The 14,204-nt window shown below is 52.2% G+C and overlaps 1 protein-coding gene across 5 annotated transcripts in view; it reads left to right on the plus strand.

Annotated features, from left to right (window-relative positions):
- Positions 1 to 321: 321 nt before the first annotated feature.
- Positions 322 to 14,204, plus strand: part of TRIM9 (tripartite motif containing 9) — a 68,994-nt gene continuing 55,111 nt past the window's right edge. For all 5 annotated transcript variants that reach the window (XM_059474958.1, XM_059474960.1, XM_059474961.1 and 2 more), the window contains exon 1: positions 322 to 1,137. In XM_059474958.1, the coding sequence (XP_059330941.1) occupies positions 322 to 1,137 (816 nt within the window). The remainder of the gene's footprint in view (positions 1,138 to 14,204) is intronic.

Genomic DNA, 14,204 nt, shown 5'->3' on the forward strand with positions numbered 1-14,204 from the left:
CGGCGGCATGCCCGGGACCGCCGCTCGCCCTCGCGGACCCCGCAGCGGCGCCGCAGCCCCGAGCGCAGCCCCCGCAGCTGCGCCGCGGGGCGGGCCCGCGAGTTGACGGACGGGCGTATCAGCCAATCGCACCGCGCAGCGCACCCCCGCGCCGGCGGGCGGGCCAATGGCGGGGCGGGGGGGCGGGGCCCGGCGGCGCGCGCGGCGGCGGGCGGCGAGCGGGCGGCAGTCGGCGCCGAGGCGCGGTGCGGTGCGGGTCGCTCCTCGGGCTCCTGCCGCGGCCGCCGGAGCCGCGCCGCCGCCCTCCTCCTTCCCTCCCCTATGGAAGAGATGGAAGAGGAGCTGAAATGCCCGGTGTGCGGCTCCTTTTACCGGGAGCCCATCATCCTGCCCTGCTCGCACAACCTGTGCCAGGCGTGCGCCCGCAACATCCTGGTGCAGACGCCCGACTCGGAGTCTCCGCAGAGCCGCCGCGCCTCGGGCTCGGCCGTCTCCGACTATGACTACCTGGACCTGGACAAGATGAGCCTGTACAGCGAGGCGGACAGCGGCTACGGCTCGTACGGGGGCTTCGCCAGCGCTCCCACCACACCGTGCCAGAAGTCCCCGAACGGGGTCCGCGTGTTCCCGCCGGCCGCGCCGCCTCCTCCCGCCGCGCTGGCGCCGCCGCCGCCGCCGCGCAACGCGTGCCTGACGTGCCCGCAGTGCCACCGCAGCCTGGTGCTGGACGAGCGCGGGCTGCGGGGCTTCCCCCGCAACCGCCTGCTCGAGGGCGTCATCGACCGCTACCAGCAGGGCAGGGCGGCGGCCCTGCGCTGCCAGCTCTGCGAGAAGGCGCCCAAGGAGGCGGCCGTGATGTGCGAGCAGTGCGACGTGTTCTACTGCGACCCGTGCCGCCTGCGGTGCCACCCGCCGCGGGGACCGCTGGCCAAGCACCGCCTGGTGCCGCCGGCCCAGGGCCGCGTCAGCCGCCGGCTCAGCCCCCGCAAGATCTCCACCTGCACCGACCACGAGCTGGAGAACCACAGCATGTACTGCGTGCAGTGCAAGAGCCCCGTGTGCTACCAGTGCCTGGAGGAGGGCAAGCACTCCAGCCACGAGGTCAAGGCGCTGGGAGCCATGTGGAAGCTGCACAAGGTGAGCCCCGGCTTGTGCCAGCAGCCCCAGCAGAGCCGCCTTGCGCCCACAGGTTCCATCTTCTCCGGCTGGCAGTGTGGGAGCATCTCCAGCCTCGGTCATCCTCATCCCTGGCCATCCCATCCTTGGTCATCGCATCCTCTCCTGTCCCATACTCGGCCATCCCATCCTCAGCCCATCCCATCCTCGGCCATCCCCATCCCCGGCCATCCTCATCCTCGGCCATTCCCATCCCCAGCTGTCCCATCCTCTCCCGTCCCATCCTCGGCCATCCTCATCCTCAGCCATTCCCATCCCCGGCCATTCCTCATCCTCAGCCATCCTCATCCTCTCCCGTCCCGTGTTGTCCCCTCGGCGTGGAGACCTTGGCATCGTGCAGATGATGCTCCCTGATGTGGGTCCCCAAAGGAGCTGGCAGGGTCCACGGGGGTTGCTCGGGGACATCCGCGCCGCAGGGCTGGGAAAGCAACAGGAGCGATGGTTTGGGGAGGAGGAGGAGGAGGGAGGCGTGAATGCACCGTGGGAGCCGCGGGGAGCCACCTCCTGCCGCACTCGGAGTCACCGGGAGGAGGAGGAGGAGGAGGCAGCGGGCAGCCGGGAGCTGTCCGTGAATACTGATCAGCTGCACTCGCTCCCCACGCGTCCGTGCTGGAGCTTGAGGCAGGGATGTGGCCATCATCATCATCTTCAACTCCTCCATCCTCTGCCTCCTCGCAGCAGGGGCCGAGGGAACTGGGGCAGAAGTGAGCGGGACACGGGCGGACAGGGATGGGCGTCATTCCCTGCATGAACATCGCCCTAATTGGCCCCGCTCCAGCAGATGGGAGCAGGTGGGGGAGACCTGTGACAAGGGGTTGGGGAGGGTGTGACCTCCCGGTGGGAGGGACCGGGCTGGGATTGCTTTCCAGGAATAATTCGGGATGCTCTGGCTGGATGCAGATCTCTGGGATGGAGCTCTGCACCCCAGTTGGGTCAGTGGGTGCATGCAGGGACAGGCTGTCACTGTCACAGTGCCCCAAAAAGGGGGTAAGCACGTTATGCTGTGGGGAGAAGGTTTGGTGGCGCTTTGGAAGGGTTTGATGGTGCTTTCCCGACCACCTTGTGCTGCGAGGAGAAGGTTTGGTGGTGCTTTGGAAGGGTTTGATGGTGCTTTCCCAACCACCCTGTGCTGCAAGGAGAAGGTTTGGTGGTGCTTTGGAAGGGGCTTTTCCTGACCCCTTTGCTGGGAGCAAACAGGAGCAGCTCCTCTCTAGGTTTTCAGAGCTCTTGTGGAGGTGTGCCAGACCAGAGCAGTTTGGTGCCCTTGTCCCCATCCATGGGGTGCAATCCCTGATCCCAGAGTGCTGGCACTGGTGTGGGATGACCCTGGGTGTTTCCTGACCCAGGGTCAGGGTGGCACAGGTGACAGGGGAGCTGCTGGCAGGAGGCAGAGGATGGAGCCAGGATCCTGTGGAGTGGTGCAGAGGGATGAGAAGCAACAGCTAGAGTTTGGAACACAGGAAATTCCACCTGGAGAGCTTTACTCTCATTGGAAAGGGCTTGGAGCAGCCTGGTCTGCCCTGGTGGGAGGTGTCTGCCCATGGCAGAGAGGTTGGAATGAAATGAGCTTTAGCTTTTCCTTCCAAATCCCTTTTCCCAGGGGAGAGCTTTAGCCAAGTGCTGTTTCATTGATGTAGCTGACAGATGAGGATAATGTAACATTATTTCAAATGATGATCTTGGACAGTGGAGCCTCATCTGTCTTGAGAGAGCTGTGGTTCTGCAGGGGTTCACTGGTATTACCTGGTGCTAGTTTGCTTTTTTGGGGAGGGGAGGAGTCTATGGAATTAAATGGGTGTTAAGGAGCAATTGAAGGAGTGATTTCAGGGCTAGAACTCAGATTGTTACTTGAGATGCCATCTAACAAAATCAGGGGGCAAGCTTATTTACCTTAATTTTTGTTGCGCACACACACACAAAAAAAAAGAAAAAAAAAAAAAAAAGCCACCAAAAAACCAAAACAACCAACCAACCAAGGGAAAAAACAAAACAAACAAACAAAAACCCCAGAACCAATACCCACGATTTCCAAGTTTGATCCTGGTTGGGACTGGGCATTAGGAACCAAAGCACCTGTGGGCTGGAGTGGTGATCCTCTTGCAGAAGTGTCTGGTGGTGTCATTTTTTGAGAGCACAGTCCCTTGGCAGTGGGACAGATTTGCTGAAGGGGTGACTGTCTCTTTTTGCCTGATCTTTTCTCTGTGATGAGCAGTGTAATGATACCTGCAGCTCACAGGAGGGAATTATGGAATGGTTTGGGTTGGAAGGGACCTTTAATCCCATCCTGTTCCATCCCCTGCCATTCACAGGGACACTTGCACTATGCCAGTTTGCTCCAAGCCCTGTCCAGCCTGGCCTTGGACACTTCCAGGGATCCAGGGGCAGCCACAGCTTCTCTGGGCACCCTGTGCCAACCTCTCACCACCCTTCCAAACAATAATTCTTTCCCAATATCCCACCTAAACCAACTCTCTTTTAATTAACACCCATCAGGCAGCTCCTGAATTCTCTTGCGCCATTCCAGCACCTCTTGGTGTGAATGTTCTTTGGGATGCTCTTCCCTTGTGGCCCAGGGGGGCTGGGATTGTCCCCGGAGCCTGGCTAAGCTGTGGTTCCTGAAGGCAGCTCTGTTCATGCCCCAGTAGGTGATTGCCAGAGCCAGGGCGATCAATCCCTGCTAATTGCACCGTGCTCCCCTTGGAACCAAATCCAAAGGGTTTTTCACAGCCCTCTCTGGGAGCTGCCCCAATTTCCCCTCTCCTCCCTGAAGGTTCTCTGGGATGATCATTGGAAATAATCTCTGCTGAGACACAATCAGTTGTCATTCAGGGAGCTGGGCTTTCTAAGCTGGACACAGATTGTGGCAAATCCTCTCTGCCCCCGTCTTCCTCTCACTTGTTGGGAGCAGGGTGAATATTCAGAGAAGCACAGAGGGAAATGGGTTTTTAATCTGAATTGTCCCAGTTTTGCACAGATATTGCAGCTGTCTGGGTTTTTATCCTGACGAGCTGGAATGCTGCTTGGCATGCCAGGAGCAGGAGCACAAGATGGAGCTGAATCATTTATTCCTCACACATCTGAGTCCCTCTTCTGCTGGAAATGTGTGCAGAGTGCAGGCTCAGCAGCTGGATGGTGTTTTCATGGATGGATGGATGGGTGCATGGATGGATGCTTGTGTACAAATACAAACAGGCTGGGAGGGATCTCACTGATGCCTTGTGCAGGCTGCCCCAGAGCAGAGGCTGGATGGAGCTCCAGAATAAAGCAGGGATTTATTCAAAGCATCTCCTCCATGCATCCACCTTGGGCAGCACCAGAGCCCAGCCAGGGCTGCACCCAAGATGAACCAAAATGGCCCCAAAATGCACGGCCGGGCACGGGCTCTGTCCCTGGGATCAGTTCTGCTCCATTTGCACCTTGCAGTTCATTGTCCCATTCCAGCTTTAGCCCAGGCAGTCCCTCATTGTCACAGGTGTCACCTCACTGTCACAGGTGACACCTCATTGGCACAGGTGTCACCTCACTGTCACAGGTGACACCTCATTGGCACAGGTGTCATCTGGGCTCAGCCCCAGCACAGGTGCAATGAGGGATGTAGGTGATTCCTATTAAGAGCCAAAAATCCCACACTGGGACTTAATCCTGGCTGGCTTGGACGTCTGGGGAGAATCAGGGATGGGAAGCACTGCATGGGTCCCTCAGTTTGTGCCCAGGGGTCACCAGAGCCAGGACAGGGATGAGCAGAGAGGATTTTTCCTGTTTTCACTTGCCAGGGCTCTGTGTTGGCTGCCAGAGGAGCTTTGGAGGGGAGATTTGGACACTGAGAATGTGCTGCTCTGGTGTCCATGGCAATTCCTGCTCCCACAGCACTTGGGGAAGTATCCAGGGAGTTGCTGTATGACCAAGATCTGTTTGCACTTGCAAAGTAAAATATTTGCTGTTTAAAGAGAAGCAAGGAGAATCCTTAATGCTTCCCAAGCCTTTGTGTGATGGCCTGAATCCCACTACCCTTTTTCCATCTGCAGCAGCAGGATCCATCCTCCAAATGCCCTCCCCACCTCCTCCATCCCTCTCTGGCCAAATCCAGAGGGTGCCAAACGGCCTGAGAGGCTTTGAAGTCACAAAAAGCCAAGAAATGTCAGGATCTGGAGCAGAAATGTGATGAGTAGAGGCTGAGAGAGCTGGGCAGGGGCTGCAGAATCCCTGAGGGAGCTGGGCAGGGGCTGCAGAATCCCTGAGGAGCTGGGCAGGGGCTCAGCCTGGAGCAAAGGAGGCTCAGGGGACCCTTGTGGCTCTGCACAAGGAGGGGACAGCCGGGGGGGGTTGGGCTCTGCTCCAGGGAACGGGGACAGGACAACAGAAACTGTCACAGACACATTTTCTGAAAAATCCTTTCATTAGGATCTTTTCTCCTGAGAAGCTTGGAAGCTTCAGCTTCTCCATGTTTTGCTGCTTTGAAATGTGATTTGAAGAATTGTTTACCCAGTATGTGAATTGTTTTTACTTGATGACCAATGACAGCCACCTGTGTCAAGGCTGTGAGCAGCCACAAGATTTTATTATTCTTTTTTTTTTTTGCTAGCCTTCTGATGAAATCCTTTCTCTATTCTTTAATATAGTTTTAATAAATAATTTTATCATTTTCTTTTGATATATATCATAAAATAACAAATCAGCCTTCTGAAACATGGAGTCAAGATTCTCATCTCTTCCTATGTTGAAGTTGCCTGCAAATTCCACAGGAAACCATCTCAGGCTGCTCCAGGGTAGGTTCAGGTTGGATATTTGGGAACATTTCCTCATGGAAAGGGTGGTTAGGCACTGGATAAAGCATCCCAAGGCAGTGCTGGAGTCCCCATCCCTGGAGGGATTTAAAAGCTGTGTGGGTGTGACACTTGGGGACATGGGGATTTAAATGACTTAAAAGCCTTTTCCAGCCTGAATGATGCTGTGATTTCCACCAGCCTGTGCCTGCCCAGCATCCAGAGGTGGTGCTGCTGATCCTGTTCATTTATTTGGATAAAAGTTTTCTGTCAGGTGGCTCTTTGCTTTGCACTCCCTGCAGTTGATGGAGTAAGGAGCAGCCCCAAACCCCCTGTAAATCAAAGGTGGTGTGGTACAGCAAGTTCTCCAGGGGTTTGTGGAGCCCAGGGGGCAGGGGGTGACCTCTGGGTTATCTGCAGATGGAAATGGGCCCAGGGTCATCTCAGAGTGAGTGGAAATCACTGCAGATTTTATTCCATTCCAGTGGGAAGGTTAGATTAGAGATGAGGAACAAATTCGTCCCCTGGCACAGGGTGCCCAGAGCAGCTGTGGCTGCCCCTGGATTCCTGGAGGTGCCCAAGGCCAGGCTGGAGCTCCCTGGGACAGTGGGAGGTGTCCCTGCCATGGCAGGGGTGGAATGAGTTGAGCTTTGAGTTTCCTTCCGACCCAAACCTCTCCATGGTTCTGTGTCCAAAAATACACAGATCTGACAGAGCAGAGCTCTGTTCCACCATCTGCCTCAGGCTCTCCACAGGCTCCACAAGCAGATTGAGCTCTGGTGGGGTCCTTCTTCATCTGTAAATATCAAACCCTTTCCTTTCTCTCCCCTATCTTCTCTTCTCTTGGCCAATTTCAAGGAAATTTCTGCAGTATCCATACCCAGAAATTCCCCTGTTAAGGTTTTTATTGACTCAGAGGTGGTGTTTTAAAAACGTTTATTCTATTTTCAGTCTCATGTGAAGGGTGAGGCAATCCAGATGTTATAATTGACACCATTATAATTAGAAGCTATTTTCTAATTACAATGCATTAAAAGTGGTTTTTAGCTTACATTACTTGAGAATTAAAATATATGAGAAAACTTTTACCAGAAAGTAGCTAAACAAGAACAAGTTTGTATACACTTACTATGTGAGCCTCCTATCAAGCTTTAAGAATTCTCTACAGATTCATTTCCCACAACCATATCCCTAGCCTGGAAAAACAGGAGAATGAGGAAGAGCAAACACTGTGCCTGGTGTTAAATAAATTACTTGAGAGTGTGGAAAGGCTTTGCTGTTCATTAGGCAGGTTTCACAGGATGCTTTCCAGGAGCTGACATTGCTACAGGGTGGATCTTTGTTGGGAAAATGTTCTCAGGAGGCTTTGGGGCTGCTCTGCATTGCTGATTCCTGTTCCTCTAAGTAATCCAGCACCCAGAAGTTTTGGCTTTTAAGGGGAAAACTTTACTTGGTGTCACAGAACCCCAAAATGGGTTGGGTTGGAAGGGACTTTCAGGATCATCTCATCTCAAACTCTGCCATGGCAGGGACGCCTTCCACTGTCCCAGGCTGCTCCAAGCCCTGTCCAGCCTGGCCTTGGACAGAATTCCTTCCCAATATCCCATCTAAATTTTTCCTGTTTTTTCTTCTTGCCAGCACCCTTTCCCCTATGACCACAAATTCCTTTTTGGAGTCCTGCTGTGCACTTTCTAGCAATCCAGCACATAGCACTGGGAGATATTTCCCTTCCCTGGACTTGGAAGGAACTTCCAGCAGCCTTTGATTAACTCGTGTAACTCACACAAATTCATTTAGTTCAGAGTGCCTTCAAATTGCATTGCTCTTCCCAGCTGTATGAAAGAGTAATTAAAGAAAAATGTGCCTGAAACATAACAACTCTCAAAGCTGCTCTTTTGTCAGCCTTGGTCTTTGTTTTGTTTGTTCTTGGGACGAGGCATTTTACACTGGTAAATTGGCTTATAAATAAGCCAGCTCCTTCCCTGTTCATTCAGCTCATCCTGCAGGGATGAATTGGATAAATTTCTATTTAGAGCAGGCCCATGAGGCACAGAGAGCTGGGGGGATAAATCTCTGGTGACCCTGGCTCAGGTAAAGTCCTGGAAGAGATGGAATTACTGTGAGGAGTAAAATCTCAGGGTGAGTTTCTCAAATCCAGTTGTAGCTGGGAAGAGCAGGGATGGTTTGGGGTCTGGGATCATAAATGGGAAATGTATAAAACTCTTCAACAGGGAGACAAATAAATAGAAATGAAGCCCAGCTCTCACCCATTCCAGTGGCAGCTCCCTGATTAATGCAGGAAGGAGAGCAGAGCTGAGAGCAGCAGGGCAGAGAATTCACCTTGCCTCTGTTGGAAGGAAAATTTTGTTTGCAGCCTGAACCAGCTCATATTTTGCCTTCAGAATTGGATTCAGCTTTGGGGGCAGCCTGACCTGGAGCTGGCTGGAAAAGCTCAGCAGAGGCTCTGATCAGGGCAGAATTTCTGGGTGGAAAGAACAAGACAGAAGTTGAGTTTGCAATTTTCTTGAGCAGCAGAGGGGTGACTGTGAGGGTGATGCCAGCCTCAAACATCATATGCACAGCATGGATTGAGGTTAGGGCCACGTTTTTGTATTTAATTAGCCATTAAATTCCCCGTGTCACAGAAATAGAGGGCTGTTAATAGGAGCCTGCTCAGTTCTGTAGCAGCAGAAATTGCCCTGGGAGGGATCTGGCAGTTGAGGGATTTCCCATCAGTGTTAATTACCCTTTGCCCTTTACTACCCTTATAGGAATTGATGGGTTTAGGATAAAAAAAGCTGCAATTGGATGTGAATAAGGCATGCATGGATGCTGCCTGGAGGCTGAGAGTGGAGCCACAGTTGCCATTCCCAAGGGGAGTGGGCTGGATCTGCAGCTGGGGTGGATGAAGGGAGCTCAGATCCATGGAAGCAGCTGCAGCAGCCACTGGCGTGGAAGATCACATTTGTGACTTCCAATGCCTCCTGAAAATCCCAGGAGATCTGTGGAGATGCCAGCCTGGCTGCCCACACTGGGGCTGCTGCTTCCTGCTTGGTGTAAAGCCAAAATACGTGGGAAATATCAGTTAAATTATTTGCACCACCCCCAAAAATGTGAAATATCTTTCAACCAGTGATCCTTTTTATTTCTTTTTGGTCTCCAAATGTACAAATTTAATTTGTATTAAATTCTGTCATTTTTCCCTTGCTCCTGGCCTCTCTGGATTTGCATGGTCAGTTCAGTTCCCTTCTTGTTGCAGTTCCCTGTGGCAGGATTGGGGTTTTTGTGTGTGAATTAATGATGGGTTATGGCCTTGCCTTCAGCTCAGTGCTGCATCCATGGCATCACTCCTGACAGCCTGTGCTGTGGAGCTGCTTTCCACCTGCAGCTCTTGGGGTTTTCTCTGGTGAAATCCCTCTGTTTTCCCAGATAATCAGTGTCAAGATGTATTAATTCACTGCTTCTGTTAACTCCACCATTTTCCTTCTCCCTCCTTCCTTTCCATGAGAGTATTTCAGGCCAGGCTGGACAGGGCTTGGAGCAGCCTGGGACAGTGGAAGGTGTCCTTGCCCATGGCGGGAGGTGGAACAAGATGGGATTTAAGGTCCCTTCCAACACAAACAATCCTGGATTCTGTGATTCCCAGGGTCTCTGCTGTGCCTGTGGGATTCCTGCTTGGGCAGGACCTTTCTGCCTGCAGTGGCAAACTCAGAGGTCTGAATGTGATCCTCCTTTCAAAACAGATTTCTGTGACTCTGTGCCTTGGTCTCTCTGGCAGACTCAGAGGTCTGAATGGGATCCCCCTTTCAGAGCAGAATTCTGTGATTCTGTGCTTTGCTTTCTCTGTCAGGGGATGTAAAGCTGGCAGAAGGGGGGGTTGTGTCAAGCTTTGAAATGGATTTTTCCTAACAAGGCACATTTATTGATTTCCAGACACAGACTGCTTTGGGGGCAGAGTTCCCTCCCTTCCCTCTGTTCTCTCCCTGTTTCACCCACATCACCCAGGGATCCAGGCTGGAGCAGGGGTGGACTGGCAGGGAATTGGGGCAGCATTTCCCTGAGGATGCTGGAAAAAGGGAAGGGCTGGGCTGGAGATCTCCCTGGCAAGGATTTGCTTCATCCTGCTGGGCAAATAATTGCACAAAGCCCCTGTGTGTCCTCTCCCAGGAAATGTGTGTTTAGCACCAGTGCCCTTCCTCCAATTATGGTGGGAATTCATAACAGAACACGTGGAGATGAAGTGGGAATTTCCAAACTTGTGAGAGCTGGGTGAAATCCCATCAAGGACACAACGGGAGCATCAGCCTCCCTCCCTCCCTGGGAAAGCAGTTCCAGCCTTGCTCAGACAAGGATTGAAGTCACAGAGATTTGAGGGCATGACTGAAATGCTTTCTCACGTTGGAACATCGGAGATGATAAATTGGGAGAGCCCTGGATGTGCAAGCAATGCTGGATTAACGAGGTGCTGGGTGAGGCTGGTGCTGTCCCTTGGCTCGGTGACAAGTGCCACCATTCCCTGGGTGGCACAGCACTCATTCTTTGGCAGGGTACAATGTTATCATAGGGATTTGTACTGAGTAAAAGAATTTACTCCTTTTCTAGAAAAGGAGGGACGGAGACATGGGGTTAGGAATTAACTTGGGGTAGAAATCAATTTGGGATTTACATGAGGTGTGCTGGTTTGACTTGTTTAGTCTCTGGCTTGCTCACATTGATGCCTTGTGCAGGCTGCCCCAGAGCAGAGGCTGGATGGAGCTCCAGAATAAAGCAGGGATTTATTCAAAGCATCTCCTCCATGGATCCACCTTGGGCAGCACCAGAGCCCAGCCAGGGCTGCACCCAAGATCAACCAAAATGGCCCCAAAATGCACGGCCGGGCACGGGCTCTGTCCCTGGGATCAGTTCTGCTCCATTTGCACCTTGCAGTTCATTGTCCCATTCCAGCTTTAGCCCCTGCAGTCCCACCCTGCTTGTTTTTCTCTCTCCAGCCCACGGGGTTTGTGCTCCTGGGCTGAGATTTGGGTCATTTGTCCTTGGTGCCCAGCTGGAGCAGGAATTGTTTTGTCTCCCTGCTCTGTGCACAGAGCTCAGAACTGCACCTCATCAGAACCATCCCCTGATATGGAGCCCAGACCCTCCCACTAAAGCAGCACAGAATGTGAAAAATAGAAAAGCTGAACCCGAGACATCAGCACAGATGAAGTGTGCTGTGTGTTTAACTTTAGTCTGTGAGCTTGCTGTGCAGAAGGCAGAGGTGTAGAACAAGCTTCAACCTCCTCAGCAAACGCTCTGCAGCTCAGCCCTGCTGTGTGAGGGAGCAGTGACAGCACCTCTGATTGTCCCCACGTCCCTTCCCTGCTGCTCCTTTGTAGCTCAGCCAGCTCTCTGTTTCTTGTGCCATTTCTGTTCTTTGTGGGGCTGTTCCCTCAGAGGAGCAGCAGTGCTGTGTTACTGTCATTTTTTGAAAAACTTCTTCACTAGGATTTTTTCTCTTGGGAAGCTGAGAAGCTTTAGAGAAAAATGAAAACAAGATTTGGAGTTTTTTGTGTTTTGTTTTTTTGGGAATGTAATTTGGACATTGTTTACCAACTGGTCATTGTTCCATGTAAATTGTTTTAACTTAATGACCAATCACAGTTCAGCTGTGTCAGGAGTCACGAGTTTCATTATCTTTGTAGCCTTCTGTCTGTATCCTTTCTCTATTCTTTAGTACAGATATAAATAATATAACATAACATAACATAATCCTTTTAAGAACATGAAGTCAGATTCATCTTTCCTTCCAATGACAGAAACCCCAGAAAACACCCCAATGGAGGCTCCTGTCACGCTGTCACACCAAACCCACACAGCCCAGGCGTGGCTTAGCCTGTGCTGCCTCCATCCTGCACCAACACCTCTCCCATCCTGACGTTCTGTTCCCAGGAAATGAGGACCTCAGAGGGCATTTGCTGAGGTCTGTGCTGCCAGCAGCCCACACCTTGGTGAATCAGAGAGCTTAGACACCGTTTCTCACCTCTGAGATGATTTCTCACCTCCCACAGAGCACAGCAGTTAAAATTCGTGAATATATGAATTTTTATTTTTTTCATTTATCTTGATTTGGAAAGCCAGGTCTTTGCTAAGCAAGGCAGGAGCCTCCCCTGTAATGGAGAATGTAAACCCCTTCCCTCTGAATTGCTATAAATGTTAAATTAAGGGGCTCTCAGGCAAAAAATATGGGAGCAGGAATAACAGTTCTTTATTAGAGAAGAAAATAAAGGATAAAATAAACAATGCAGTACACTAAACCAACCCTGACAGAGTCAGAACCCAACCTGACACCCTGTGGGTCAGGCTGTTGGCAGCAGTCCCATTGGAATTGTGGCTCAGCCCTCCTGCAGGGTCAGGGCTGGTTCTGCTGGAGCAGGGATCCTGGAGAAGGGTGCAGTCTTCCTCTGGAGATCCAGGGGAAGAGGGAAATCCTCTGGGAAATCCAGTGGAGAAGCCGTGCTGGTGTTCCAGAATCTCCAGATTATATCCAGGCAGGAATGCTTGGTTGGTGTTCCAGAATCTCCAGATCATATCCAGGCAGGAATGCTTGGCTGGTGTTCCAGAATCTCCAGATCATATCCAGGCAGGAATGCTTGGCTGGTGTTCCAGAATCTCCAGATTATATCCAGGTAGGAATGCTTGGCTGGTGTTCCAGAATCTCCAGATTATATCTGGGCAGGAATGCCTGGCTGGTGTTCCAGAATCTCCAGATTATATCCAGGCAGGAATGCTTGGCTGGTGTTCCAGAATCTCCAGATTATATCCAGGTAGGAATGCTTGGCTGGTGTTCCAGAATCTCCAGATTATATCCAGGTAGGAATGCTTGGCTCCTCCCTCTGGGCTCACATCTCCCAATGGGATGCTGTAGTTCTTATCAGCCATGCAGTGACATTCAATAGCTGTTATCAGCAGGTGTCTCCCTAAGGGAGGAATGGGTTTAAAAGAGATAAGGAAAACTGCCCGCTGAACAGAAGACAACTGCCATAAAGATGGCAAATAGAATAAAATTCGCTTGACAATCCAGGACATATTTTTAAATAAAAATTAAATAATTTTTTTTAAATAAATAATTTTTTAAATAAAAAATAAATAATTTTTGCCCCCTGGCAGTGGATGCTGCACCTTCCCTCTGCCCTAAGGACAGATGGAGGGATGGAAGGTCAGGGAGGATGGACAGCCCTGATGGAGGGGCACGGAGGTCACATCTGCTGGGCTTGGTGCTGGGAGCCTTGCTGTGCCCCTGGAGCTGCGGCCAGATGATCCATCTGTGGCTTGGGCTCTGCACTGACCTCCTGCCATGGTGCCAGGCTGTCAGATGGACAAGGACAGGCCACAGGCAGCTTCAGGAGGATCTTGGCTCCATTCCTGCCTGGCAGGTGCTTTGCCCATGTCTCTGCCAAGCTGCCAGCTGAGCACTGCCTGTTGCAGGTTTCTGGCTCCTCTTGCCATGCTGTGCTGTTTGATGGTGGCTGGGTGGCCTGGGATGGGATTCCTGCATGAGCTGGAAGGGGTAGGAAGGGGCCAGAGGAGCAAAGGAGGCTCAGGGTGGACCTTGTGGCTCTGCACAGCTACTGACAGGAGGGGACAGGGACAGGAGGAGAGGGAACGGCCTCAGGCTGGGCCAGGGGAGGTTTAACTTGGATATTTGGGGAAATTTCTTCATGGAAAGGGTGGTCAGGTGTGAGAAACACTCACATCAGATATTGAAAGGAGCTGCCTGGAGAGGTTTGGAGTGCCCACCCCTGGAGGTGTCCCAGGAATTCCTGGAGGTGGCACTCAGAGCTCTAGGCTGGGGACAAGGTGGAGATCTGCTTGGACTCCATGGGCTAGGAAGTCTTCTCCAACCTCAGGGATTCTCTGGGATGTCTCATGATGGTGGGAAGCCTGAAGGAACTGCAAGGTGGAAAGGTGGAAGAAGGAAAGGGGAAAGGAAATGGGATCCCACCCCATTCTCCATCCCCACCCCGCAGGGCTCCAGCACCTGCAGAGGCTTCAGGGGCAGAGATTCTGCTCAGTTTGTTCCAAACTGGGCTGAACTGGGCTTGGGGCAACCTGCTCTGGTGGATGGTGGCCTCAGACATGAGCTCTGAGCTGGGGAACACCTCCTGCCATTGTGGGATGGTTCTGCAGCTAAGGGGGAAAACTGGGATTGCTTTTATGGTGTGGTGGTGTTTGCAGGAGTCCCAGGATGAGGCAAGAGATGAGAATCTTGACTCCATGTTTTAGAAGGCT

Source organism: Ammospiza nelsoni, chromosome 6 (genome assembly GCF_027579445.1).
Source record: "Ammospiza nelsoni isolate bAmmNel1 chromosome 6, bAmmNel1.pri, whole genome shotgun sequence".
Classification (NCBI taxonomy): Eukaryota; Metazoa; Chordata; class Aves; order Passeriformes; family Passerellidae; genus Ammospiza; species Ammospiza nelsoni.